This window comes from Brachyhypopomus gauderio, chromosome 16, assembly GCF_052324685.1.
Source record: "Brachyhypopomus gauderio isolate BG-103 chromosome 16, BGAUD_0.2, whole genome shotgun sequence".
Lineage (NCBI taxonomy): Eukaryota > Metazoa > Chordata > Actinopteri > Gymnotiformes > Hypopomidae > Brachyhypopomus > Brachyhypopomus gauderio.
In genome coordinates, this window is record NC_135226.1 from 5,213,044 (window position 1) to 5,239,878 (window position 26,835).

General features: G+C 47.1%; 2 protein-coding genes and 2 long non-coding RNA genes across 4 annotated transcripts in view; 2 read left to right on the forward strand and 2 right to left on the reverse strand.

Annotated features, from left to right (window-relative positions):
• The window catches only part of myo1cb (myosin Ic, paralog b), a 30,451-nt gene extending 25,124 nt beyond the window's left edge, over positions 1 to 5,327 (reverse strand). The window contains 1 exon segment of the mRNA XM_076977267.1: positions 5,038 to 5,327. Within this exon segment, the coding sequence (XP_076833382.1) occupies positions 5,038 to 5,130 (93 nt within the window). The 5' untranslated portion in view covers positions 5,131 to 5,327.
• Positions 5,328 to 5,818: 491 nt separating this feature from the next.
• On the forward strand, positions 5,819 to 9,964 carry LOC143478365 (uncharacterized). The gene is made up of 3 exons (XR_013121730.1): positions 5,819 to 5,956; positions 7,595 to 7,656; positions 9,848 to 9,964. It is a non-coding gene; the product is annotated as an uncharacterized LOC143478365 (long non-coding RNA).
• Positions 8,234 to 11,346, reverse strand: LOC143478364 (uncharacterized). The gene is made up of 3 exons (XR_013121729.1): positions 11,204 to 11,346; positions 10,309 to 10,484; positions 8,234 to 10,202 (listed from the first exon to the last, which is right to left on the reverse strand). It is a non-coding gene; the product is annotated as an uncharacterized LOC143478364 (long non-coding RNA).
• A 2,216-nt stretch (positions 11,347 to 13,562) lies between these two features.
• Positions 13,563 to 26,736, forward strand: prpf8 (pre-mRNA processing factor 8). Its single transcript, XM_076976205.1, has 43 exons — positions 13,563 to 13,722; positions 14,124 to 14,243; positions 14,360 to 14,528; positions 14,790 to 14,954; positions 15,067 to 15,285; positions 15,369 to 15,581; positions 15,685 to 15,810; positions 15,889 to 15,994; positions 16,223 to 16,413; positions 16,527 to 16,646; positions 16,756 to 16,945; positions 17,058 to 17,177; positions 17,286 to 17,420; positions 17,520 to 17,649; positions 17,744 to 17,940; positions 18,078 to 18,284; positions 18,368 to 18,531; positions 18,627 to 18,753; positions 18,860 to 19,052; positions 19,143 to 19,330; positions 19,452 to 19,690; positions 19,849 to 19,995; positions 20,096 to 20,306; positions 20,387 to 20,503; positions 20,662 to 20,909; positions 21,019 to 21,198; positions 21,282 to 21,417; positions 21,521 to 21,690; positions 21,779 to 21,908; positions 22,000 to 22,146; positions 22,265 to 22,425; positions 22,511 to 22,702; positions 22,916 to 23,153; positions 23,243 to 23,371; positions 23,647 to 23,760; positions 23,875 to 24,048; positions 24,171 to 24,364; positions 24,526 to 24,765; positions 24,896 to 25,037; positions 25,131 to 25,271; positions 25,359 to 25,498; positions 25,612 to 25,814; positions 26,172 to 26,736. Exons 2-43 carry the CDS (start codon positions 14,135 to 14,137, stop codon positions 26,324 to 26,326), a joined length of 7,017 nt encoding a protein of 2,338 aa, XP_076832320.1. The 5' UTR covers positions 13,563 to 13,722; positions 14,124 to 14,134; the 3' UTR covers positions 26,327 to 26,736.
• Positions 26,737 to 26,835: the final 99 nt, after the last annotated feature.

The window sequence follows — 26,835 nt, forward strand, 5'->3', positions numbered from 1 at the left end:
GCTAAATCTAGCCAAGCTGCAGTCCCGACAATGACCTAACGTGACAACAGGAGTCGAAGACGTTTAGTCATTCCCCTACAACCAAAACTAAACAAACGCTCTCTGTCTAGATACCCCCCCCCCCCCCCCCCCCCCCCCAAATTACTTTCACATTCAGGTGAGCTCACAGATCTACATTTAAGCATCTGGAAATGAGCGGTGTGCATTTACAGTCTACTGCGCTTTGCTCTTCTGCAGAAAAACTACAAATCCCAGAGCACAAGTGTATTTAAAATGGCCGCAGTTCACTCCAGCCCTGGCAGAGTTCAGCTCCACAGAAGGGTGGGAGGGTGGCCCTTGGCTGCTCTGGCCCAGAGGTTTCCTAATCTACTGCCTTTAGAAACAGGTGTATCCCCTCTGTGATCTCTTGGGGGCCGGGGACAGCACCGACATGTGCCTTCATGACACAGGAGGCACAAGGTTTCCTCTGCTGCTCACACAACCCACCCTTCCCCTGTGAGCTACACTGCCTTTCATGAGAGACATACTTGTAAACCTGTGACAAACAAGATAATGGAAGATAATGGCTGAGTGTAAATGAACAGGGCGGCTGCCCATTGGTCGCCCGTCCGGCGGCTGGCACCGATTCGCTGCTGCGAGTGTACGCCACATTCTGCTGACTGGGCTGCGGCCAGAGAGGATCTTGGGACAGCTGGAGAAAAACTTAAGACTAAACCTTAACCAAAGTTCTGCTGTCCTACAAAACCCCTGGATTCCCCTACCAAATCCTGGTCAGACAGAACAGGAACATCTCTGCGCCGTTGCCTCAGAGTCCGTGAAGTTCTGCTTGCGAAGACTACAACTACAGCCCAAGAATCATTTGGTACAATCACCTTTTTTGTTGAGGTCCACGCTGACGACACTAAATCAAATCCAACTTTTCGTGTGACTGCTCATTACCTCAAAAACACAAGGCAGTGTATTGTGTCTGCAGTGTATTATGCCTTTCATTTTTACAGGCACATTTCACTTTTCACACCATTACATATGTGACAGAGGAAGAGATATGACAGATATTCAATGAAACAGCAAAAGGAAATGTGTTAAGGACACCACCCACGAACAACCTTAAGGCGACACTGACTCTCCATAGCTCATCACACTCCGATGATAAGCCATATCCTATTTCTAAAGACAGAAATGCATGTGCTGAAACCTCCCACCACACCCCAAATCCTCTGAGCTGCTGGCAGCGCCGCAGAAGTCTCATCTCTTAAATGTGTGTATTACACCACCGAGCTGCTGGAGTTTAGTCTCACACCTGGTCCCCATCCCTCGGGTTTTCCATGGTGGAGACAACTGTGGTTTGGAGTCACGCGAACAACTGACAAAGGAATGAATGGAGTCCAACCCAGAAATGAACTTCAGTATCCAAATGATGCCACGTGTTCTCGGGTGTTCACCAGAGACTGATCTACCTCCATACACCGAGGAACCTTCAGAGGTTCCTGCGCAGCTCCGCTGACGGACAGCACGAAAATTTGCAATACAAAATGACACAAGGAGCCTGCGTCACGTTTAATGAACAGTTAAACGGATCTCCACTACAGTAATCCGGAGATCTGCAAGTGTGGTTCTGGTTCTGACACCGTCGAAACGTCGCAAACCCCTGAAACTCTTACAAACCTCCACAGTTTTTAACTAGTAACTTTTGTAACTTCAAACCTGCAGAGCGACCTCAGATCGTCAGATCGGGACTAAAGTCCAGGCTGTTGCCAGAACCGACATGGGGAGAGGATCATAAACATAACCCGGGGCTTTGGACTCTTACCTTGAAACGACAACGCCGAAATGAATCCTCAGCGCCTCCCTCCGAAATAAAGCGATCTGTCTAGCGTCGGCGCGCAATAAATCTGCATTCGTCCGTCAAAATGTGAGAATAATCGTAAAGTCCGTGTAAGCGATTCCTCCGGCGTCTCTCCTCTTCCGTCACCCTGCCTTTCCAGCTCTAATCTGACCCTCCCAGTTCTAGTCTGACCCTCCCAGTTCTAATCTGACCCCCCCAGATCTAATCTGACCCTCCCAGTTCTAATCTGACCCTCCCTACGCCAGGTACGGCTGCAGAAAGGCGGTCCAGGTGTGGCGAGGGTGGGTTCTCTTCATGCGGAGAGAAATCAGAACCGGCTCATAGTCCTCAATGAATGAGAAAGCAGCTCGGTTCGCATGAGACGTGCTCTAAACACACCCCACCCCTACCACACACCTAGCAGGAAGTTCAACCAGCCACCACCAAATCCAGAGTGTGTTCTGACAAGGGAAACCACGTTGGTGCACTTCGGTTAGACCTCGCCTCCTGACATTAACACACTATAAGAGGTTTTATTTTTGCTTAAGCGTGTTAACGGGGTAATACTCGTATAGTTTTTATTTATCCAGTAATATCGGTGATGTACAAAGACGCCCAAAATGTCAAACCTCTACAAAATGTGACGGAAAGGCGTTAAAAAGTTATTACCGTGGCTTAGTCTGTTTGCTTTTAGCAATAGGAGCTGTATGTGAAGTAGAGGGTGAAGCCAGACTTGAGCTACACTGCCCTCTGCTGACAGGATCGATGCTGTGACATCTCCGCGATGAATTCTTTGAAGAATAGCAACAGAAACTAGGCTGTAGCACACATCTGCAGTGGTAAAAGTGCTGAAATATATATATATACGCCCACCCTCTATCTTTCTCGAGCTGGTCTGCTCTACCAGAGGTCTGGAAGCTTGAGGGTCCTGTGCAGTATCTTGGCTGTTCCCAGGAATGAACTCTACTGGACGGAGATCTCGGATGATGTTCCTGGGATCTGCTGGAGCCATGCACACAGACCCTAGTGCTCTAATTACTATGGACACCACTGTTGCCTTAAGTTCCGCATCGTTTCCAGCTCTTCTCTGGTGTTTCTCAAGCTTTTTGTGTTCCTTATTCCTGATGTTTCTGTCACGTGTGTTTGCTACATCTATCACTACATCTATCACTTCTGCTGTTTGTCCATCACTACAATGTCCAGTTTTGATTTGAAGTTGTTACCAGTCTGTCAGTCTGTGTCTGCAATATATATATATATATATATATATATATATATATAAATTGTAGCTTCCGGAGAAACAGGATGTTTCAGACAGACGACAGACATCAGCTGTGCAGGGATAGTTGAACATCTTTCCAAAACATCCCACTTCTCTAAAAACCTTGTGTACTTCACTACGATTTTAAATACCCCCCCCTCTATATATTTATATCTATATATTTATAACTGCTTCCTTTCTGTCATATTAATTTAATATACGCCCAAAGGCCAACAGTGCCATGCACGTATCTCTGTTTAAGCTTTAAACATTTCAACAAATCACCTGGTGTGTTAGTCTCCTTGTGCAGGTGCGGCAGGTGTTTCCACCATTGGGAGGGCGGAGTCAGGGCAAAGTCAGGGCGGAGTCAGCTCTCTCCCCCCAGAGCAGTTGTGCCCAATTTCTTCCGCTCTGACCCATAACGAGCGCAGAGAGAATGCAGCTCAGAGGGCAAAGGCGTCCCAGCAGGGGTGAAAGGTCGCATCCTGTTGACGATGCGTTGTTGCCTAGAGAGACTCTACGGCAGGGTGTGTACGGGGCCTCCGCCACCCTCAGGGTGAACATGAGCATTATGGCTATTCTTCCTGTCTTGAAATCTCATTCAATAATAGCACAGAGGCCCACACATACACACACACACACACACACACACACTCACTTATACATGACCTAGGAATAATGTCAGGAAGAGTGTGCTGCTCTGGAATTTCTGCGTTGTTTATCATTTTCCGCCCTTTTCCATTCCATCAGTGAATGCGCGGCGTCTGACATGACGCAGCAAATCCGATCTTACACCGCGAGCTCCTTCCTGACGCCGGATCCTGTCACTGGCACAGCTAGTATTACCTCTAGAATAACGAGACTTCATTATATTGTTCATGACAACACTGCAATGTCATGTGTGCTTCTCTTCCTGGTAGTTAATACAAACTCTCCTCTCCCTCTCTCCATGTGTTCTGACAAGAACAAGCGGTCTTTCTAATTAAGTGTTATGGAGGTTCACTCACCCCCAGGCAAACAGATGGCCAAAGGATGTGATGGTAAGGGGATATGCTCTTAACCCATGAAAGTCATTAGGCCAGAAAATCACATTACCATGTCATCTTAGGTTTTACATTTGAGACAGTGCATAAAGAGTGACAGTAAAACCAGCAGCTGTGCTCCATGTTTAATCTGAGGTTTATGCAGAAATGTCTTGTATGACTTTTTAAACATCTTAAAACCTTTATTAGGTAGTTATTAGGTATGATAAAAGTATTTCACTGGGCGTAGCTGCCCGTTACAAACAGACTAAACTAAACAGACAAACGAAGGCTCAGTTCTGCTCCTTCTTGGGCTTCTCCAGAGGAGTCTCTGCCAGAACTGGGGAGTTGGACCTCATGATTCAGTTCAAGTACAAGCGGTCCTTTAGGTTAGGGTTAAAACAGATTGCTCCTCAGATTACACTGTTATTACACAAGTGAACGAAAGCTCACATCTCCTAATTCTTAACGCCTCATCGCCCATTTATTCGAACATGAGGAATGTGTAGAGGTCACTGAGTACAATCCTTCTGTCACAAGGAATTTCCAGGAGAAATGAGTTTTGATAATGATCATACGTTTGTTCCACTCCCCACCCAGTCAAATATTTGTGTCTTCAGGATTATTCTACACGCAGTGCTAGATTAGCACGGATTGGGCCTAATCAATATCTCAGGTGTCACAGAAGCATTCACCACTCAAACGTTCCTGTGCCTGCTCTGATAATACTGCACATTCCCAGCGCTGATCAGTACGTGTTTCCATTTATGCTTCTCAGAGCAGCAAACCATGCATGCTGTGTTCCAGTATCTTCATCCTGTCAGCTGGAATACCTCTTTCTACGCCACATTTGCAAACCATCTCAAATCATCTCACGGTATCACTCAGATACCAGCGACCAGAGGCAGGTGGGTACAGGAGGCCCTTACCTTGGTGCAGCTGTGGCAGTAGCTCTCTCCGTTCTTGCCCGGTGGAAGAATGATCTCCCCGGTGGGCACCAGCTGAATCTTCAGCTCCATCATGGCGTGGATCTCCCCGTCCGCCCGTCGTCTGTGCCGGCAGCGCTGAGTGCTGTGATCACACACCGCCACGGACCCTCTGAGGATGCAGTCCCCCTGACCAAAGAGCACTTCCCTGTGGCCAGCTACGGAAACTCAGCCAGGGAAGCAGCGTGAACCAGTGGGACTCCGGGATGGTGGCGTTACCTACAGCAGTCAGACAGTTAATGCGAGTTTCCTCTGTAAGATAAGAGATTTGTAGGGATGTCCGGGACTCTATCCAAAGCCAGCCCTGCTAAATAATCCACGTCCCGAGCTGCTCAGGACGGCCGCCGTGGCTTCCTTCAGGATCCGGCATCCTGTCCTCGACATTCCCAAGGCAACCGCTGGAGGAAGACTCTTAACTTCCCTTCTACAGTCATCTCTTTTTTTCAGGTCTTAAAAAAAAAACCTGCTTGTTTTCAACATTTGCATTTTTCATTTCACTTCCACTTGTGACAACAGTTGTAGTTACTGTTTTCAGAGAAGGAGGTAGAAGCTGTGGTGTCCGTGAACGTGTGACTGCCTTGACCCCTGTGACTGCCGTGACCCCCATGACCCCTGACTGCATTCCTGTTTGCTCACGAGCTAGACTCACACCCTGCACACGTGTTTATCTAAACTATAAATGACATGATACACGGCGTGCTTGGAAGCCTAGATGGTGATTTATGTTAAATCTCAGAAAGGATCATTTGAGAATCAAATTTGAATCAGAGCTAAGGATCAAAACTGAAATGCCTGGTTAGATAGCCGTGTGATTATTTTTAGTGATATGAGGGGATTTTAACTAAATCATCTGGCAGTCATGGTGAGTGAATATGGATTTATTATAATCCCATCACTACTAGGTGACCTATTCTCAGGTTATGCATGGCTCAGTGTGGTGGAGATATTGTTCAGGTTCAGCAGGTGTGTGTATGGCTTCAGGCTGTATATGTGAACTGACCATCAGGAGTGAGGGTGCAGGTCAGATATAGCACCATTAAAAAGGAAATGATGGACCCACATCCTGTGAACTATGGCATGGTGAGGCAGGCATTCATGCTTTCTGGGCATCAACAGGAAACTGCAGTCTGTAAATCCCACAGTACAGGGCAAGATTGCCACAGCCCTGGGTGAGTCTGCTATAGTGTAGTGAGAGTCTGCTAGTGTACACTCTCAGAAATAAAAGGTACATGAGGGTACAAATACGGTACTTTGAAGAACAAATCTGTACCCCATCAACAATTGTACTTTTAAAGGTACATATTTGACCTTGCACAGTAATGTTTAGTACCTGTATAGGTACAAAGCAGTGAAAGGTACACAAACGTACTTACAAATAGTTAATGTTTTTATGTTATATTACTTGCAATAGGAATTTATTTAAGTAAATTAACAGCTGATCCTTCTAAAAATATTTAAGGACACATTGTTTAAGATTAGTTTATAGTTTATAGAGTAGGCCTACATACAAATTGATTTATACAGTACACTACAACAATACACAAAAATGTTAAAGGTAGGGGTTCACAAATGTGGAGGAGCAAAATATATGCCTCATTTGAAGGCATAAATGTTAAATACTAAAGCATCTTCTTAGCTTTGAGTGTTATTATATATTTGGCAAGTTCAATCATACAAGCAAAAAAGATTTGATTCCATTGTATTTACATGTATGAATATGGAATTTAACTTTTAATAATTAGATGTAAAAACACTCATTTAATTTTTAATTATTATAAAATGCATTTCCTACTTCATTTCTTCCCTTCCTCATAAATAAATAAACCAAATAAACCCAATATATGTATGGATAACATATTTGGTAGCATTTTTGCAGGAAGAGTCGACAGTTACAATGTTAAGTTTGTATCTCTTGAGAAAAGTTGTGCCAAATAGAATATATTAATTAATTCGGAGTAGATTCTCTCGCTTTGTTGTTGGTAAGGTTATGTTCATACCAGAGACTGTATATCAGGGGTCGGAAACCTATGGCACGCGTGCCACCGTTGGCACGCGGAGGCATAATCAGTGGCACGCGACACGGTGGACCAGCATCATCAGCAAAAAAAAATTTGTAATAAAAAATCTCAGACAGAGAGCACGATCCTCCAATCGAAATCGCTCCTCAACGCTCCGATAAGTGGATACGTTTATATTTGGCGATCGATCGCGATATAATACTTAATTTGTGTCCATTTACACCCCAAGCTCAACAACCCCCCCCCCCCCCCCCCCCCCCCCGCTCAACAATTTAAACTCGCTTGTTACTCGGCACACTCATTGACCAGACATGTTAAAGTTGGCACTCCATGTCTCAAAGGTTGCCGACCCCTGCTGTATATACTTATATATACTTCATATCACCCTCTGGGTCATAATCACTCAGCCAATCAGCGCTCAGTAGCAATCTGCCGCCATTTCAGGAGACTTTTCTCAAATCGTTCCTTCACCTGTTCAACAGATGTCCACTGAGCTGGTAGATGGAGGCATAAAAATAACACGAGGACGAAAAGAAATTCAAAGGTGAGTTAATATTTTTCCCCATTTATTTCTGTGTTGGCCTCTTTCAGACGTGTAACTAGTTACCATAATCATAATAGCTTAGCCTGTTAGCTAGCTAGCTAAATTAGCTTACCTTTTTAGCTGGTTAAGTAACTGGTGGTTACCTGAGGTAACCAAATTAATATTTCATAATTATGTTGAATATGTTTGGGTGTGATTTATATGCTCTATATGCAAGTTTGTTAGTTAACAAGCTAATTTACGTTAGCTAACTTAACCTAAGTTGCTTAGCTAACCTATCCAAGTTAAGTTGGTTTGGTAAGCTAACTAACTTAGCTAACTGTTATCTAACTTGCACTCGTTTTACTTTGTGAGGAAACATTTACTCTTGACGCCAAAAATCCAAAAGTAACTGGGCCGATGTTAACATTGAGCCCGTCGCTGGACGTGTATGACCTTAGTATGCGGTGGTGTACACGGTAGTGATGGGAATTTCGGCTCTTTTAGGGAGCCGGATCTTTTGGTTCAGCTCTTCATAAAGAGTCGGCTCTTTCGGCTCCCAAACGGCTCTTTGTTTTGCCACTTATTTCAAGTCAAGTCAAGTCAAGATAACTTTATTGTCAAAAATCTATGTAACAAGGTTAACACAGAAGTTTGAAATTGCGTTTGGCCAGTTCCAATGTGCAGTTTAGCAACATATATTGATAATCACTCACTAACTCACTTACACACACACATACACACACAAGCAGTGCAAATTAACATACTGTTACAGAATATTAAAATAGTAATACACACACACACACACACACACACACACACTCACATACACACACACACACACACAGTGTGCAGTAAAAAAACAAAGGCTAGACACACACACACACACACACACACACACACACACACACACAGTATGCAGTAAAAGGGCTAAAATACTAGACAATAGGTAGGTATACATACATACACATAGCAGCAGAAAGGACAGTCAGTGGTCAAGTAGTTGGATGTAATATGTAAGGTGCAAGGGTAAAGTGCAAGGTGCATGATGAAATAAATGGAATGATTATGAGTAACTTTGGAATGTTTATGTAGTTCTCATCAGTGTGTTGATGAGTCTGATGGCTTGTGGAAAGAAGCTGTTTCCCAGTCTGGTGGTACGGGACCGTACGCTACGGTAGCGCTTCCCTGATGGGAGTATTGAAAACAGTTTGTGTGCTGGGTGTGTTGGATCTTTAGTGATGTTCATTGCTCTCCTGAAGCAGTGTGAGGTGTACAGATCCTTGATGGCTGGTAAGGGTGATCTGATGATCTTTTCTGCAGTCCTCACCACCCTCTGTAGTGCCTTCTTGTCTGCAGATAGACAGCTGCCATGCCAGACAGAGAGGTTGCTGGTCAGGATGCTTTCAATAGCACCCCTGTAGAAGGTGGTGAGTGCGGATGTGGGCAGGTCGGCCCTTCTCATCCTCCGCAGGAAGTGGAGTCGTGTCTGTGCTTTCTTGACCAGGGCGGTGGTGTTTGTAGACCATGTGAGATCATCTGTGATGTGCACTCCCAGGAACTTTGTGCTTTTCACAGATTCCACAGCACTGCCATTTATGATGAGTGGGATGTGTGTTTGTTGTTTTTTCCTAAAGTCCACAGTTATTTCTTTTGTTTTGTTGACGTTGAGAAGCAGGTTGTTCTTCTCACACCAGTTAATGAGTTGCTGTACCTCCTCTCTGTATGCTGAGTCATCGTTGTCAGTGATGAGACCCACCACTGTTGTGTCGTCGGCAGTGGTAAAGAACAATGTTACCTACATTTTACATGACTATATGCACAAGAGTGCAAAAAAAAAAGCTCAAAAATAGTGTTGCTTTGGCCAATTGTTTTCAGGCTTGCCTTGTAATAACTAGGGTTAGGGTTTGTATCAATAAATTCTTTTTTATTTAAACACTTTATTAAAGCATCAATTGTAAACTCTGAAATATGGCCAAATGAACGCCAAAAGGTAGGTGTTACAAAATAATAAGTTAAATAATAGTTAAATAGTAAGTTATAACTAAATTAAATAATCATCAATTTCTGGGTAATAAACAAGCAGCATTCAAAAATAGTGATTAAAATAACCACAATTTGCAACAAATATTTGCTGGCTCATCAAAATCATTTAAATAATTTTTTTGTGGTAATAATGTGAACATAACTGTTAATTGTATGCCTCTTTCAGACATTTGACGGCAAGATGGCGACGTGTCCCTTCCTGTCCTGAGGTGCACGTCTGATCCAGTGCAGGACGGCCTCGAACACTTGTGGACTCTTCCCCCTCCACCGTTATATTAACCCATCAATCTGCCCTCGTGTCATAAGACTCGGAGGTATTAGTGGGACTACCACCACTCCAACCACCTATAGCCAGTAGTATGTTGCAGGGCAGGCGTGGGCGGGACAGAGGGTTTGTTATGTTAGATGGTCCACTCTTGTTGAGGGGCGCATGACCATGACGGTCCTCACTGTCTTGTCAGTAGATCATTCCTTTTTACATTGTTCAGGAAGTAGTGCTCTTTCATCAGTGCCATTCTCACCTGGATAAAAAAAAGACTTGCCTTGAAAACTATTACCATTCTTATTTCATTTTATAATGAGGACGGAGACATGTAGGACATTATGCCAGCAATGCCTCTTTCAGACCTTTGACAGGAAGATGGCGACGTGTCGATTCCTTTCCTGAGGCGCGTGGCTGACCCAGCGCAGGACGGCCTCGAACACAACCTCTTCCTTCTTGACATTGAGGTTGTCTTTCTCAATGATTTCACTCAGCTGGGTCAGCAGCAGCTCCAGGAACTGTTCTGAAAGACGTGTGACCTCTTCAACGTGGTGAAGGACCAACATGTAGACCAGGGATGTCAACGTCAAATGCACCGAGGGCCAAAAAACCAAATTTGTTACAAGCCGAGGGCCGGACTGGTTCAATGTTTATTAAAACATATTGAAATGATTGCACATCATTGAACCAAGACCTAACAGTGTATATTATTTAATGCTTAAATGAATAAAGCAATATTTTGTTATGGCTCTGTCAGTAACTTCAAGGGAAAACAAGCAAACAACAAAAAATTAACAAAAAACAAAATATGATTCTTAATATCAAGATAAATGCATAAATAAAAGTGCATGCATTATAAAATGAAAATGTATTTTTGTGCTGTTCTATGATCCTATCGATCGCTGCTTTCAAATAATAAAATTTAAAAATAATAAATCATTTGTATTCTTTCTCAAGGCTTTATCTGAAAATTTCCCTGTGTTCATTTAACAGTTAAATGAACACAGGGAAATTTTCACATAAAGCCTTGAGAAATAATCTTTGAAGGAAGTATTGTTTTGTCTGTGTGCCATAGATTTTTGTATTTTATTTCATTGTATTTTTCAGTTAAACGTTAATGGCTCCTGTTCAAACCTGCTTTTTTGGGCCTCAAAGTCAGCAAGTCGGCGGCAAGTATGTAGAGTTTATCGGCAAACCGTGCACTCGGGAGCACTTTCATTACAGCCAAACTTTCTCCACACAGAAGACACGCAGGTTTACCTTTTACCTCCGTCTGCCTCCCACCTGGTTTGGACCCCCTGTTCTCGGTGTCCACCTACGTTTAGCCATTTTTGAGGAGGGGGGGTAGCTGAACGTCGACGTCTGCTCTGACCGCTGATGAATAATGAAGCCGCTTGTGCGCGTTGTAGTGATTTCGCGGGCTACCGTTGCATTGTGGGGAATGTAGTGTTTGTGCGTGCAAAACACCAGCGGGCGGCTGTGGCCCGCGGGCCGGTTTGAATTTGACACATGTGCAGTATGGCATTCAATACGCAACAGCTTTAGTAGAGGATGTTGTGGTGTGCTGTGATTTGCAAAGCTTTTGTTCTACTTCTCAAACTTCATGTATTGCACGAGTTCATAGGTTCATATTTCAAATTTGTTCAGATTTAACTGGACACAGCGCACTTTTAATCCTCTTTCCCACATACCAATAAATATCACTGAGTCTCGCCCATACATGACAAAAAATGCTGTGTGTGACAAGTTATCCATCAAATACAGAGGAGTTATCGTTGCAGGAAGAAGAGTTAGTGTGTTTCCTGTCTCTCTGCCTCTGCCTGTCTCACGCCCACTCTACACATGCACACACACCTCAGAACAGAACTAGGCTATGCTTTTTTAAAAACATGCTATATAAAGCTTATTATATAAGCTTATCATTAATAATAATATTATTTATTTCTAATTATTATTTTTTTATTACTATTTATTTCACACCTACAATCAAAGGTCACAATTTTATGAAATAAAGTGTCAAAGACATTCAAGATATCTCAAAGGGAATAAAGTGTATAGAGTCCTTTCCTCTGGGCTTAAAGAGAACCAGGCTGAGATGTGAGTGTTAAGCCTTCATTTGGGCCGCACTGTGTGGTTTGGGACGGGGATGTAGAGGACCGGCATCCTGTTTGGGACAGGCTCCAGCTGGAGGGAAATCCAGAGGTCAAAGGTCAACTCATCACAAGTTGGTACAGATCAGAGTGTGCCAGTGGCACTGACGCCCAGGGGGTCCCGGGTGGCTCGCCTCGCCCAGAGTCAGCCTGTCCCAAACATAACACTAGTATGGACAGACAGACGGGTGAATGATGTCCCATGATCATAGGGACGGTGTGAATGAACACAGGTGCAGTGACTGGCACGGTGGTTTAATGCCCACTACAAAAGGTGAGTGACTAATTCCTTCTGAAGTGCCAACAGCCATTTTTTTTACCATGATGGGGAAGTACACACTGTTTTACCGCCATTCTGTTTCCAGTATTAGTTAATGTCCTGTTTGGCTTCCTTTGTTGTGTTCGGTACTTTTTCCACAGGATAACGGAGCAGTAGCAACAGGAGCCCTGATGATCGTTTGGTTGGTTCTCCATTACATTGCCACTACTTCCATCTTGAGAAACCGCTTATCATCTCTAACCTTTGAGTTAAACTCAGGTCCAGAGGATGAGGGTGTGGCCACACCACGAAGTCATTTTATGTAATTATATCACAGAGTTGGATACCATCTCATTTTATCTGTAACTCCAGGCATTCTTTAAACTCATAAGCTGATTTTGGAGGGCAGGTTCCAACAGGCCAGTCATAAAACCCCAGAGCTCCAGCCTCCAGCCAAGCATCATCATTTGTTTTGTTTTTAAGTACCAGGACTAGGCAACGCAGGTGAGGTTATACAGCATATTTCAGTCATAAGGTAATCCAAGGTCGTTTATAAATAAATAAACAGTACGTCACAACGTCTGCTTTACCAACAGCGCCATCTGGTGTTACGCATTTTGTACACGTCTGTGCGCGGACAAAATATTACAATCGTTCGTTCTCACGTCATTCGTTGCTAATAAATGCCTAAAATATGTGAACGTTTGTTATGAATACTTAATGATTGCCTTAATTTTTATGCAATATGGTAAAATAAGACAAGTCTACCTTGTGCATTGAAACAATCAAGTTTTCTTTTCTTATTTGTTTGCTAAAGTAAGCGCAGTACGGTGACCTACAAGTGTTATATGGGCTACCGTAATAATTTATTTTTTCCTTAATTAATAAATCTCTTACTATACAGGTGTGTGCTATTTAATGCACGCATTATATTATATGAACATACACTTATTTAAGAAACTTAAGAATATAAGTATAAGTATATAAGAATATATAAGAAAATATAAGACATTTACACTTATATAGCGCCTTTCAACATACCCAATGTCGCTTTACAATTAAGTTACAACCTTTTACATCACACATATATTATAATCATATTAAATATTATAGAAGCATTTACATGTGTCTGACATTTCACTTCCGGTTAAACATCCGGGACTTTGGTTCGCGCATTTTCTCGCGTTACGTTACTTGTCTATTCTTTGCTTTAGCTTCGCGCTGAGAACTTACGTAGAATGCGACGGTGAATCGCAGAGTGCTTACGCACAACGTGCAAAATCGTTCGCCTGTGCGCCATTCCGCGGATCAAGCCTGGCAGGAAACTACTAATTATTGTCCAAAGTGGAGAAAGACTGGTTTTAAACTAAGTAAGACATTCCCGTGCGTTTTAAATGTACATTTATTTATATCCGTCAGGCGAAATGTCTGTGGCGGTATGTAGTTTTGGGCTGTGGACGTGTAAACGGAGCTATCTTGGCTAACGCTAGTTAGCGCTCTGCATTGTTAGCTGCGGCAGGCTGGTTAGCTTAGCTGCTAAGCTAACTCACCACACACAGCACTGAGATTCAGTTTACTTTAGTGCGCAGAGTTAGACAATCACGCTAATAATGTGGGTGCGTAATTACTTCTTAATTACTTAATGAATTTAATTAAGGAGCAGCGTAACTTCAGCCAACACGTCGTGTGAGTGTGTGTGTGGTGCATGGCGTGTGTGGTGCCTCAGCTGTAATTCGTTTTAAGTCCTGTGTGTTTTGGTCTTTCTGTGCAGTCTACGCTGCAATGGCAGCCACGTTCCCGTTCAGAGGAGTTCCGGGGGGGATGCCACCCGGGGTTCCTCCTCCCGCCCAGCTGCCAGACTACATGTCCGAGGAGAAACTGCAAGAAAAAGGTGCGTTCACATGTTCACATCACCCCAGCAGACTGCATCTGGGACACCAGTGTTTGCTGTGTTTATGTTGGGCGCTGCTTTATGGTCGTTGATGTCTGTCTGTCTGTCTGTCGTAGCCCGCAAATGGCAACAGCTGCAGGCCAAGCGGTATTCGGAGAAGAGGAAATTTGGCTTCGTTGATGCTCAGAAAGAGGACATGCCACCTGAGCATGTGCGCAAAATTATCAGGGACCATGGAGACATGACCAACAGGAAGTTCCGCCATGACAAGAGAGTCTATCTCGGGTAAACTGTGTTGGATTTTTAAAGAGATACTTCACCCCCCCCCCCCCCCCCCAAAAAAAAAAGTTATTGTGCATTACTGAATTAACACTAGTGTGAGTCATTTACTATACCTAATTGATTTAATTTGGAATTGGCCATTTCAAAACCTCAGCTTAAGCATAAGTCCGGATGTAACACTTGGCGGTTACGTTCGAGGCACATTTGAACCGAAGTGGTTGTGGTGTTCTGATTGTGTGTGTGTGCTGTCTTGTGTGTGTGCAGGGCTCTGAAGTACATGCCTCACGCTGTCCTGAAGCTCCTGGAGAACATGCCCATGCCGTGGGAGCAGATCCGAGACGTGCCGGTGCTCTACCACATCACGGGAGCCATTTCCTTCGTCAATGAAATCCCTTGGGTCATTGAGCCCGTCTACATCGCACAGTGGGGGTGAGGCTTCTTGAAATGAATGTGATGTAGTGTGGCCTCGTCTGAGCTGGTAGCTAGACGGGGAAACGGACCGAACTCTTGTGATCGTTGGTTTGTCTTCTTCGTTCCCCAGCACCATGTGGATCATGATGCGTCGTGAGAAGAGGGACCGTCGGCACTTCAAGCGCATGCGCTTCCCTCCCTTCGACGACGAAGAGCCTCCGCTGGATTACGCCGACAACGTCCTGGACGTGGAGCCACTGGAGGCGATTCAGATGGAGCTGGACTCCGAGGAGGACGGACCCGTGGTGGACTGGTTCTATGAGCATCAGCCCCTGAAGGACTCTGCCAAGTGAGTCTGTGACAGATTAGCAACACGATGCTCAACCCTGGTCTTCCCCCATCTCCATGACACCTCCTCCCCCCCTCCCACAGGTACGTCAACGGGACTACGTACAGACGCTGGCAGTTCAGTTTGCCGATGATGTCCACCCTGTATCGACTGGCCAATCAGCTGCTGACTGATTTGGTAGACAGGAACTACTTTTACTTGTTCGACCTGAAAGCGTTCTTCACGTCGAAGGCCTTGAACATGGCCATTCCTGGAGGGCCCAAATTCGAGCCCCTGGTCAGAGACATCAATCTACAGTACGTGCACACTTACAGTGACTCGCTGTCTTAAATTAGACACAGTTCATTTGGTTCAAGCAATTAAAAAAACATGATTTAATCATACCAACTTCTCTTTTAGGGATGAAGACTGGAATGAATTCAACGACATCAACAAAATCATCATCAGACAGCCCATTAGGACCGAGTACAAGATTGCCTTCCCATACCTGTACAACAACCTTCCCCACCATGTACATCTCACTTGGTAAAGACCATCACGGACCCTTATCTCACTCATGTTCTGTGGAGAGGTTTCGAGCCACTAACGGTAGACTCTAACCAGGTACCACACTCCCAACGTGGTCTTCATCAAGACGGAGGATCCAGACCTTCCTGCTTTCTATTTTGACCCTCTCATCAATCCCATCTCTCACAGACACTCTGTTAAAGTAAGCAGCACACTTTCGACTTTATAAATGCAGCTGCTTAACTGCATATTGATGGCTGAATGTAACAATCAAAGCAGGTTTTGTTTAATTTTTAAAAAAATTTCAATTTCAAAAATTTTTCAAAGTAAAAATGTTTTGATTAGTGTTAAGAAAAAAAATTGATTTGAAGTATTGGATGGTTAAATGGTGAAACCAGAGTGTACAGTCTGTTTTGTCTTTTCCTCTCAGAGCCAGGAACCTCTGCCTGAAGATGATGAGGAGTTTGAGCTTCCAGAGTATCTAGAACCTTTCCTCAAGGAGACGCCTCTGTACACCGACAACACGGCCAACGGGATCGCCTTGCTGTGGGCGCCACGGCCGTTCAACCTGCGATCCGGACGGACTCGCAGAGCCATCGACGTTCCTCTCATCAAGAACTGGTACGCTCGAACCGATCCCTCCATGTCGGTCCTCCCCTTACACCCAAAGAGAGGAGATCCCTGAACGTCCCGCGTGTCCTGTAAATGTGGCGGTGTGTTCCTAATCCCTTCAGGTACCGTGAACACTGTCCAGCAGGACAGCCGGTGAAGGTGCGAGTGTCCTACCAGAAGCTGCTGAAATACTATGTGCTGAATGCTCTGAAACACAGACCACCCAAAGCCCAGAAGAAGAGGTGAGCATTGGAATCAACAAACAAACGAGCATTTTTTACTCGTTAAATTTTTCAAACGTCTAAACCTTGACATGTTCTAACGGGTCTCGTTTCTCTGGGTATCCGGCAGGTACCTCTTCCGTTCGTTCAAGGCCACCAAGTTCTTCCAGTCCACGAAGCTGGACTGGGTGGAGGTGGGACTGCAGGTGTGTAGGCAGGGGTACAACATGCTCAACCTGCTGATTCACAGAAAGAACCTCAACTACCTGCATCTGGACTACAACTTCAACTTGAAGCCGGTCAAAACACTCACCACGAAGGTAACCGCACCACCACGTTTGTGGTGACGCAAATGATTTCAGCAAACATGCAGCATCGACTTCACGAGTTTTTTTTTGTTAATGCTTTTCTCGTGTTGTTCTCTCCGCTCAGGAGCGTAAGAAGTCCCGGTTCGGGAACGCGTTCCACTTGTGTCGTGAGGTTCTCCGCCTGAGCAAACTGGTAGTGGACAGTCACGTGCAGTACAGACTGGGAAACGTCGACGCCTTTCAGGTACATCCCACCACTTTCACCACGCAGTACCGGTTCAGCTCTAAATGACGTTTCCGTAGCCGTGTCCCGGGTCGTCTTAAGAACCTTCCCGTTTCCCTCGTGCTGTAGCTGGCGGACGGACTGCAGTACATCTTCGCCCACGTGGGTCAGCTGACCGGCATGTACCGCTACAAGTACAAGCTGATGCGTCAGATCAGGATGTGTAAGGATCTGAAGCACCTGATCTACTACCGCTTCAACACGGTGAGCGCAGAGAGTGTGTGTGTGTGTGTCCGTCCTCAGGCTCCCCCGCCGTGGGCCGGCAGAACTCCCACCTGACCTCTACCCCTCTGGTGTTAACAGGGTCCCGTTGGGAAGGGGCCCGGCTGTGGATTCTGGGCTCCCGGATGGAGAGTGTGGCTTTTCTTCATGAGGGGAATCACTCCCCTTCTCGAGAGATGGCTGGGCAACCTGTTGGCCAGACAGTTCGAAGGTAACGAGCGCAGATCTTCTGGGTCTAGTAAGACCTCGTAGTCATGGCACCACGTCGGAGAAGCGGCTAACCGCCTTACCGTGCCGACCCCCAGGCCGTCACTCCAAGGGCGTGGCCAAGACCGTCACCAAGCAGCGCGTGGAGTCCCACTTCGACCTGGAGCTGAGAGCGGCCGTGATGCACGACATCCTGGACATGATGCCTGAAGGCATCAAGCAGAACAAGGCCAGGACCATCCTGCAGCACCTCAGCGAGTCCTGGAGATGCTGGAAGGCCAATATTCCCTGGAAGGTCCGTACACAACACCTCGCTTGGCCTCGCCCGACTAGAACTTCATATACGTTTATGAGAATTATAATATGAGTTCTTCGTTCCTCTGCTGTGTTAAACGTGCTGTACATGTTTTGTAATACCGCTCGTCTCTCCAGGTCCCTGGACTTCCTACCCCCATTGAGAACATGATCTTGCGCTACGTGAAGGCCAAAGCTGATTGGTGGACCAACACGGCTCATTACAACCGGGAACGAATCAGGCGAGGCGCTACCGTGGACAAGACCGTCTGCAAAAAGAACCTCGGTCGCCTCACGCGACTCTACCTGAAGGCCGAGCAGGAGAGGCAACACAACTACCTGAAGGTTAGCGCACACACACTCGCGCAGGTCATGTGAGTGGTGAGTGTAGCGGTCCAGAGGGTCACATCTGCGTCGGTCTCTCTCAGGACGGGCCCTATATCACGGCGGAAGAGGCGGTGGCCATCTACACCACCACCGTGCACTGGCTGGAGAGTCGTCGGTTTTCTCCCATCCCCTTCCCACCGCTGTCCTACAAACACGACACCAAGCTGCTCATCCTGGCCCTGGAGAGGCTTAAAGAGGCGTACAGGTCAGTCCCACCCCGCGAGACGAACGGCTAACGAAGCGAGCCGAGCAGTGTTCACCGAGAGGAGGTAGTAATTGTGTCTGTGTGGCTTGTGTTAGTGTGAAGTCCAGGTTGAATCAGTCCCAGCGTGAGGAGTTGGGTTTGATCGAGCAGGCGTACGACAACCCTCACGAGGCTCTGTCCAGGATCAAGCGTCACCTCCTCACCCAGAGAGCTTTTAAGGAGGTAGGCGCCCCATACAAGCTCTCCGTCTCCCTGGCCGCGATGGCGTTTTCGCTTAACCTTGTTCACTCCGTGTGTTTTGAGTCTAATCTCTGTTTAATCTCTCCAGGTGGGCATCGAGTTCATGGACCTGTACAGCCACCTGGTGCCTGTGTACGATGTGGAGCCACTGGAGAAGATCACCGACGCTTACCTGGACCAGTACCTGTGGTACGAAGCCGACAAGCGCCGCCTCTTCCCGCCCTGGATCAAGCCGGCGGACACGGAGCCTCCACCTCTGCTGGTCTACAAGTGGTGCCAAGGTGAGGAGCAGTCGTGAGGACGCGTGCTGCTCGCCCGATGGTTAAATTATCATCTTGGGCCTTTCGAGTGAGTGTCACGGTCTCGTCCAGGAATCAACAACCTGCAGGACGTGTGGGAGACCATGGAAGGAGAGTGCAACGTCATGTTGGAGTCGCGCTACGAGAAGATGTACGAGAAGATCGACTTGACGCTGCTCAACAGACTGCTGCGTCTCATCGTGGATCACAACATCGCCGATTACATGACCGCCAAGAACAACGTCGTCATCAACTACAAGGTCCGTCGTCTGAGAAGAAACGGCCCGGTTTCGTGCGGATTTTTGCCGATCCAGGCTTTTCGATTTGTTTTATTTTATTTAATCTGTCCTGCTCGTTTAAACTTCTATTTCCGTTGTGCAGGACATGAACCACACAAACTCGTACGGGATCATCCGCGGTCTGCAGTTTGCCTCGTTCATCGTGCAGTACTACGGGCTGGTGATGGACCTGCTCGTTCTGGGTCTCCACCGAGCCAGTGAGATGGCTGGACCCCCCCAGATGCCAAACGACTTCCTCAGTTTCCAGGACTGCACCACGGAGGTCGCCCACCCCATCCGACTGTACTGCAGATACATCGACCGCATCCACGTGTTCTTCAGGTGGGTGTCGAGAACAGAAATACCGTGTTCCACTGCTGCTGCTGAGAATGACCTCCGTGGTCCGTCTACATATGTCCAGCACGCATTCTGGACAGTTTTTAAGAAATGAACATGACCGTAAACAAACTAGGGAATCCAAAGTTGTCTTGTTTCCACAGATTTTCTGCTGATGAGGCCAGGGATCTGATCCAGCGCTACCTGACTGAACACCCGGACCCCAACAACGAGAACATTGTGGGCTACAACAATAAGAAATGCTGGCCTAGAGATGCCAGGATGAGACTGATGAAGCATGACGTTAACCTGTGAGTACTTCTGAGCACAGCTCCTTACTGAACCCTCTTCGGCGCGTGCGTAAGGTCCGTGTGCCTGTATGAACTCGTGCTCCCCCGGTTCTTTGTCCAGGGGCCGCGCCGTTTTCTGGGACATCAAGAACCGCCTTCCTCGCTCGGTCACCACGGTGCAGTGGGAGAACAGCTTCGTCTCCGTCTACAGCAAAGACAACCCCAACCTGCTCTTCAACATGTGCGGCTTCGAGTGCCGCATCCTTCCCAAGTGCCGCACCAGCTACGAGGAGTTCACGCACAAGGACGGAGTGTGGAACCTGCAGAATGAGGTGTGGGCCTCGCACACGGGCCTGGATTATTATGGGTGGTTTAGAGACTCTGTTTCCCTGACGTGTGTGTGTGTGTGTAGGTGACTAAGGAAAGGACAGCCCAGTGTTTCTTGCGAGTGGACGATGAGTCCATGCAGAGATTCCACAACCGTGTGAGACAGATTCTCATGGCCTCCGGATCCACCACCTTCACAAAGGTAACGAGACTCCGCCTCCAACCTCTGGAAAATGAGAATATGATCACGTCGTATTTTGAGTTTATAAACTTGTATTTATTATTCAAGCGCTTTGTGACAACATATGTTGTGAAAAGCGCTATACAAATATATTTGATTTATTATTCCTTCTCTCTCAGATCGTGAATAAGTGGAACACTGCTCTGATCGGTCTCATGACGTACTTCCGAGAGGCTGTGGTGAACACACAGGAGCTGCTGGACCTGCTAGTGAAGTGCGAGAACAAGATCCAGACCCGTATCAAGATCGGCCTGAACTCCAAAATGCCCAGCCGTTTCCCTCCGGTGGTCTTCTACACCCCTAAAGAGCTGGGAGGCCTGGGAATGCTCTCCATGGGTCATGTTCTCATCCCGCAGTCCGACCTCAGGTGGGTCGTTTAAGCTCGGACCGGCCGCCGGCTGTAGCGTTTGTTCTTCGAGTTGTCTGTGCTTGGTATTAAAGTTGTTTTAAGGGAGGGTTCTGTTGTTTACACCCAGGTGGTCCAAACAGACAGATGTGGGCATCACTCATTTCCGCTCTGGTATGAGTCACGAGGAGGACCAGCTGATTCCTAATCTCTACCGCTACATCCAGCCGTGGGAGAGCGAGTTCATCGACTCGCAGAGAGTCTGGGCTGAGTACGCCCTCAAGAGACAGGAAGCCATCGCCCAGAACAGGTGCCACATCTTCTCGGAAGAACATCCTGATTGAAAACGCGGTATTGCGTTGGTCGTACTGACGGGGGTATTATTACTTACAGGCGCTTGACTCTGGAGGACTTGGAGGACTCGTGGGACAGGGGAATCCCCAGAATCAACACCCTGTTCCAGAAAGACAGGCATACTCTGGCCTACGACAAGGGTTGGAGAGTCAGAACCGACTTCAAGCAGTACCAGGTGAGAGCTTCAACAATTCCTTGTGTATAAGTAGACCCGTAAACGACCTGTACCTCTCTGATCTCCTTGTGGTGCTCAAAAATCTACTGTAATGTGTCCTCAGGTGCTGAAGCAAAATCCGTTCTGGTGGACTCACCAGAGACACGACGGGAAACTGTGGAACTTGAACAACTACCGCACGGATATGATCCAGGCTCTGGGAGGGGTGGAGGGCATCTTGGAGCACACGCTCTTCAAGGGGACCTACTTCCCTACCTGGGAGGGTCTCTTCTGGTCAGGGATTTTGCTTGACCTTTAAAGATTCTCTTTTTTTATGTTTTGGGCTATAGTTTGTCTTTAATCACTTGATTTCTCATCACAGGGAGAAAGCCAGTGGCTTTGAGGAGTCTATGAAATGGAAGAAGCTGACCAACGCTCAGAGATCGGGTCTGAACCAGATCCCCAATCGACGCTTTACCCTCTGGTGGTCTCCCACTATCAACAGAGCTAACGTATGTGTTCAGTTTTACTGAATCAAAACATTAAATCAACATTGGACTTGCTAACATGCGCAGGTAACTGACTCCATCTTTGGTGTTGTAGGTGTACGTAGGTTTCCAGGTGCAGCTTGATCTAACCGGGATCTTCATGCATGGCAAGATCCCCACACTCAAGATCTCCCTGATCCAGATCTTCAGAGCTCACTTGTGGCAGAAGATCCACGAGAGCATCGTCATGGATCTGTGTCAGGTAAGGATTATTGTGCTGTCCTGTGCTTTACTATGCCTGCCTATAAGAAACATGTCTTTGTTTGTATTTCATGACCTGTGCCTCCAACGCCGCTTAACCAAGATCTCTGTGTTTGTAGGTGTTTGACCAAGAGCTGGATGCTCTGGAGATTGAGACCGTCCAGAAGGAGACCATCCATCCTAGGAAGTCTTACAAGATGAACTCATCCTGCGCAGACATCCTTCTGTTCGCCTCCTACAAGTGGAACGTCTCGCGCCCGTCTCTTCTTGCCGACTCCAAGTGAGTCTCACGACTCCGCTCAAAACGGCTCATCTCACCGATACGTTTCATCTTTTAAATGTACTTTTGTCGCTCCCTGCTGCAGGGATGTGATGGACAGCACCACCACTCAGAAGTACTGGATTGACATTCAGCTGCGATGGGGAGACTACGACTCCCACGACATCGAGAGATACGCCCGAGCCAAGTTCCTGGACTACACCACAGACAACATGAGTATCTACCCCTCCCCCACCGGGGTGCTGATCGCCATCGACCTGGCCTACAACCTCCACAGGTAGCCTAACACGGAGGACTTTGATGTTCTGAAAGCTTGCTGTTCAGTTAGTAGAACAAACCAGTTTTGAAGATGTACGCATACACACACCTTCATGTCTGATGAAGAAGAGTTGGTCGTGTTAAGTGTCAGTTGTGTTGAATGTGAGGATCTAACACTGTTGTAACCTCGTGTGGTATTTGATGTGGTGCTCATGTCTCGTTCTGTCTGCAGCGCTTATGGAAACTGGTTCCCAGGCAGCAAGCCCCTGATCCAGCAGGCCATGGCCAAGATCATGAAGGCCAACCCTGCTCTGTACGTGCTGAGGGAACGTATCCGCAAGGGTCTGCAGCTCTACTCCTCAGAGCCCACCGAGCCTTACCTCTCCTCTCAGAACTACGGAGAGCTCTTCTCCAACCAGATCATCTGGTTCGTGGACGACACCAACGTGTACCGGGTCACCATCCACAAGGTGCGTGAATTTGACGGCCGCGAGGCGCGCGTCCGACCTCGTTGTCGCGAACGTGTTCGTTAACGCTCTGACGCACCTCGCCGTTCCAGACCTTTGAGGGCAACTTGACCACGAAGCCGATCAACGGAGCCATCTTCATTTTCAATCCGAGGACCGGGCAGCTCTTCCTGAAGATCATCCACACATCTGTGTGGGCTGGGCAGAAACGTCTGGGACAGGTAAGATCAAAACACAAAAAGGGGCATTTTAAAGGAGCAATAAATCTGTATCAGTTTATCTCTAAAGTGCAGCTCAAGAGAGGAAAAATTCTAACCAATTTGATGTCTTCAAATGAATGTGGTGGCGGCCATGTTTAAAATGGATTTAATATCGAATCTATTACACATTCAGGCCACTAGGTGTCGCTTCTTGCTCTTTTAAGAGAAAACTGGTCATCACTTCAACTGCATTATTCTAGAGGATCGGGGACTGAGTTAGTGTTCTTCTGCAACAGTTGGCCAAGTGGAAGACTGCAGAAGAGGTGGCCGCTCTGATTCGCTCCCTGCCCGTGGAAGAACAGCCCAAGCAGATCATCGTAACGAGGAAGGGCATGTTGGATCCTCTTGAGGTAACCTGCCCACAGCCCCGCATCACTTCCTGCTGTGTAAAGCAGAACCAGGTGGCGTCACACCCTGTTGTTGGGGGGGCTTGTTCACACGCGTCTTCTCCGTCTGTGTTCTAGGTACATTTGCTGGATTTCCCCAATATTGTGATCAAAGGCTCTGAGCTCCAGCTGCCCTTCCAGGCCTGTCTGAAGGTGGAGAAGTTTGGAGACCTCATCCTGAAGGCCACCGAGCCTCAGATGGTTCTGTTCAATCTGTACGACGACTGGCTAAAGACCATCTCCTCCTACACTGTGAGTTTATTCCGGTGTTGGTCTACATGTTCAAAGCACCTTCTTGTCTATGACAACAAGCCTCATAAGTAGACGGTGTGACCTGTTGCGCTGTTTGAAGCATCTTCACGCCGCTCTCCTAGGCTTTCTCACGTCTCATCCTGATCCTGAGAGCCCTCCATGTGAACAACGACCGAGCGAAGGTGATTCTGAAGCCGGACAAGACCACCATCACCGAGCCACATCACATCTGGCCCACTCTGACTGACGAGGAGTGGATCAAGGTGGAGGTGCAGCTCAAAGATCTCATCCTGGCTGACTACGGCAAAAAGAACAAGTGAGTGTGCTGGCTTGTGGAGGAGAAAGATGGTGGATGGAGAAAAGATGGTTGGAGAAAGATTAAATAATTTTAAGGTTTAAAAATCTTGTTTTGAGATGTTTGAACACCGTCTAAAAGTGTAAGCTGTGCGTGAAGGTCCCGTCTTCTCTTTTCTCCAGCGTGAACGTGGCGTCTCTGACGCAGTCCGAGATCAGGGACATCATCCTGGGTATGGAGATCTCGGCTCCCTCACAGCAGAGGCAGCAGATCGCAGAGATCGAGAAGCAGACCAAGGAGCAGTCTCAGCTGACGGCCACGCAGACCCGCACCGTCAACAAACACGGCGACGAGATCATCACCTCAACCACCAGCAACTACGAGACGCAGACCTTCTCCTCCAAAACCGAATGGAGGGTCAGGTAAACGTCTTCACGGTCCGAGGTGTTCGTTTCTTATTTTTCTCTGAACGACGGCGTACGCGCTGCACTGTGGTTGGTGCGGCTACAGCCGAGGCGTACTTAAAATTCTGCGAATTCTTTTACCTTGCAGGGCGATCTCTGCTGCCAACCTGCACTTGCGTACCAACCACATCTACGTGTCCTCGGATGACATTAAAGAGACTGGTTACACGTACATCCTTCCCAAGAACGTGCTGAAGAAGTTCATCTGCATTTCAGATTTGCGTGCTCAGGTGTGTCTCCTGCAGTCTTCCGTTTTTGTTTTCGGTATTTCCTCTTCTGTTTATTTTGTTATAACCTCCCCTCTCCCTCTCGTCTATCTCTAGATCGCAGGCTATCTATACGGCACCAGTCCCCCCGATAACCCTCAGGTGAAGGAGATCCGCAGTATCGTGATGGTTCCTCAGTGGGGAACGCACCAGACCGTGCACCTGCCCAACCAGCTTCCACAGCACGAGTACCTCAAGGTCCGACCGGCCAATCAAACGTCCAGACACGTTCGACGTCCATTTCGCCAGTCGTGGCGCTCTAAACCGCCTCTTTATCTTCTTCAGGAGATGGAGCCGCTCGGCTGGGTCCACACGCAGCCCAACGAGTCTCCCCAGCTCTCCCCCCAGGACGTCACCACCCACGCCAAGGTCATGGCAGACAACCCATCCTGGGATGGCGAGAAGACCATCATAATCACCTGCAGGTGCGTGTTGTGAAGGGGCACCACGCTGAACTGCTGTGGTCACACACCGAGACACAAAGTCACGTATTCGAATAGCGATAATCGTAGTGATGTGATTGTTCTCCGTTGTGTAGTTTCACCCCAGGGTCCTGCACGCTGACCGCGTACAAGCTGACCCCAAGCGGGTACGAATGGGGCAGGCAGAACACGGACAAGGGTAACAACCCCAAAGGCTACCTGCCGTCCCACTACGAGAGGGTGCAGATGTTGCTCTCTGATCGTTTCCTTGGGTTCTTCATGGTGCCTGGCCAAGTTTCCTGGAACTACAACTTCATGGGTGAGCGTGACTCTACCAGGCAGACCCCCACACTACGTGGGGTGGCGATTGTTCCCATATGTTCTCATACTGCATCCGTTCTGAGCAAAATGCTGGATGTCGCGTTTCTAGAGACGCACTTAGACCAGATATTTAAACTAGGTCAAAATTAAAACCTCATTGTAGGTCCCAGTTCTCTTTTAGCTACCAACTAAAATTCATCTTCCTGTTTAATACATGGCTTTTTTTTTGTGACCGTTAAATAAAGGATATTTTTAGTGTTTAATGTGGCACCTTGTTTTGTTGAAGTTCAAAAATGCACATTTGGACCCCTGCTAGTTATGTATCAGTCGTATATTTGTAACTCTCTTCCTCCAGGTGTTCGCCACGACCCCAACATGAAGTATGATCTTCAACTGTCCAACCCCAAAGAGTTCTACCACGAGGTGCATCGCCCGTCTCACTTCCTGAACTTCGCCTCCCTGCAGGAGGGCGAGATCTACAACGCTGACCGCGAGGACATGTTCGCTTAGTTCCTACACGCTCCTGCTCGTATTCGTCAGGCTTGGTGACGCTCTGCTCTGGCCTCTGAAGAGTGGCCCGTCCTGGCTGTACCGTGGTGTTGGTGCTCACGTCCGAGCGTTAGTGCAAACCTTCACCTGCCCGTTTTAAAGATTTTGTATAATGCTCAAACATGCATTCTTTGGCGTGGTCGTTTTTCGTGATTCACATTGTTTAATGTGTATTCTGTGTCACTGTAGGTGTGAGGTAAAACTTCATAAAAGTTCTTAGATTATAATCAGTGCTCTTTTGTAACCTTGATTACATTGAATTTTTTGTTTGTTTTTTTAATAAGTTGTAATATGCCTGTACCCCATAGCTATGTTGTGCATCTGCAATGTACATAATGGTGTGGGTCAAAATAAAGATGAATTTATTTCAAGTTTCTGGGTCCAACCTCATTTGCACGTGCACCCTCCCGGTGGTCCCACGTGTGTCTCGGGTTGCGTTGATCAGGCTGGAAGGAGGAGCGGAAACGTGG

Bases quoted from the DNA above. Each gene is read 5' to 3' on its own strand.
- prpf8 (XM_076976205.1), top strand. From the start codon at position 14,135: ATGGCAGCCACGTTCCCGTTCAGAGGAGTTCCGGGGGGGATGCCACCC. The intron at 22,703-22,915 runs GTAGCCTAACAC...TTCTGTCTGCAG, and splicing joins CTGGCCTACAACCTCCACAG to CGCTTATGGAAACTGGTTCC. The intron at 23,154-23,242 runs GTGCGTGAATTT...TCGCCGTTCCAG, and splicing joins ACCGGGTCACCATCCACAAG to ACCTTTGAGGGCAACTTGAC.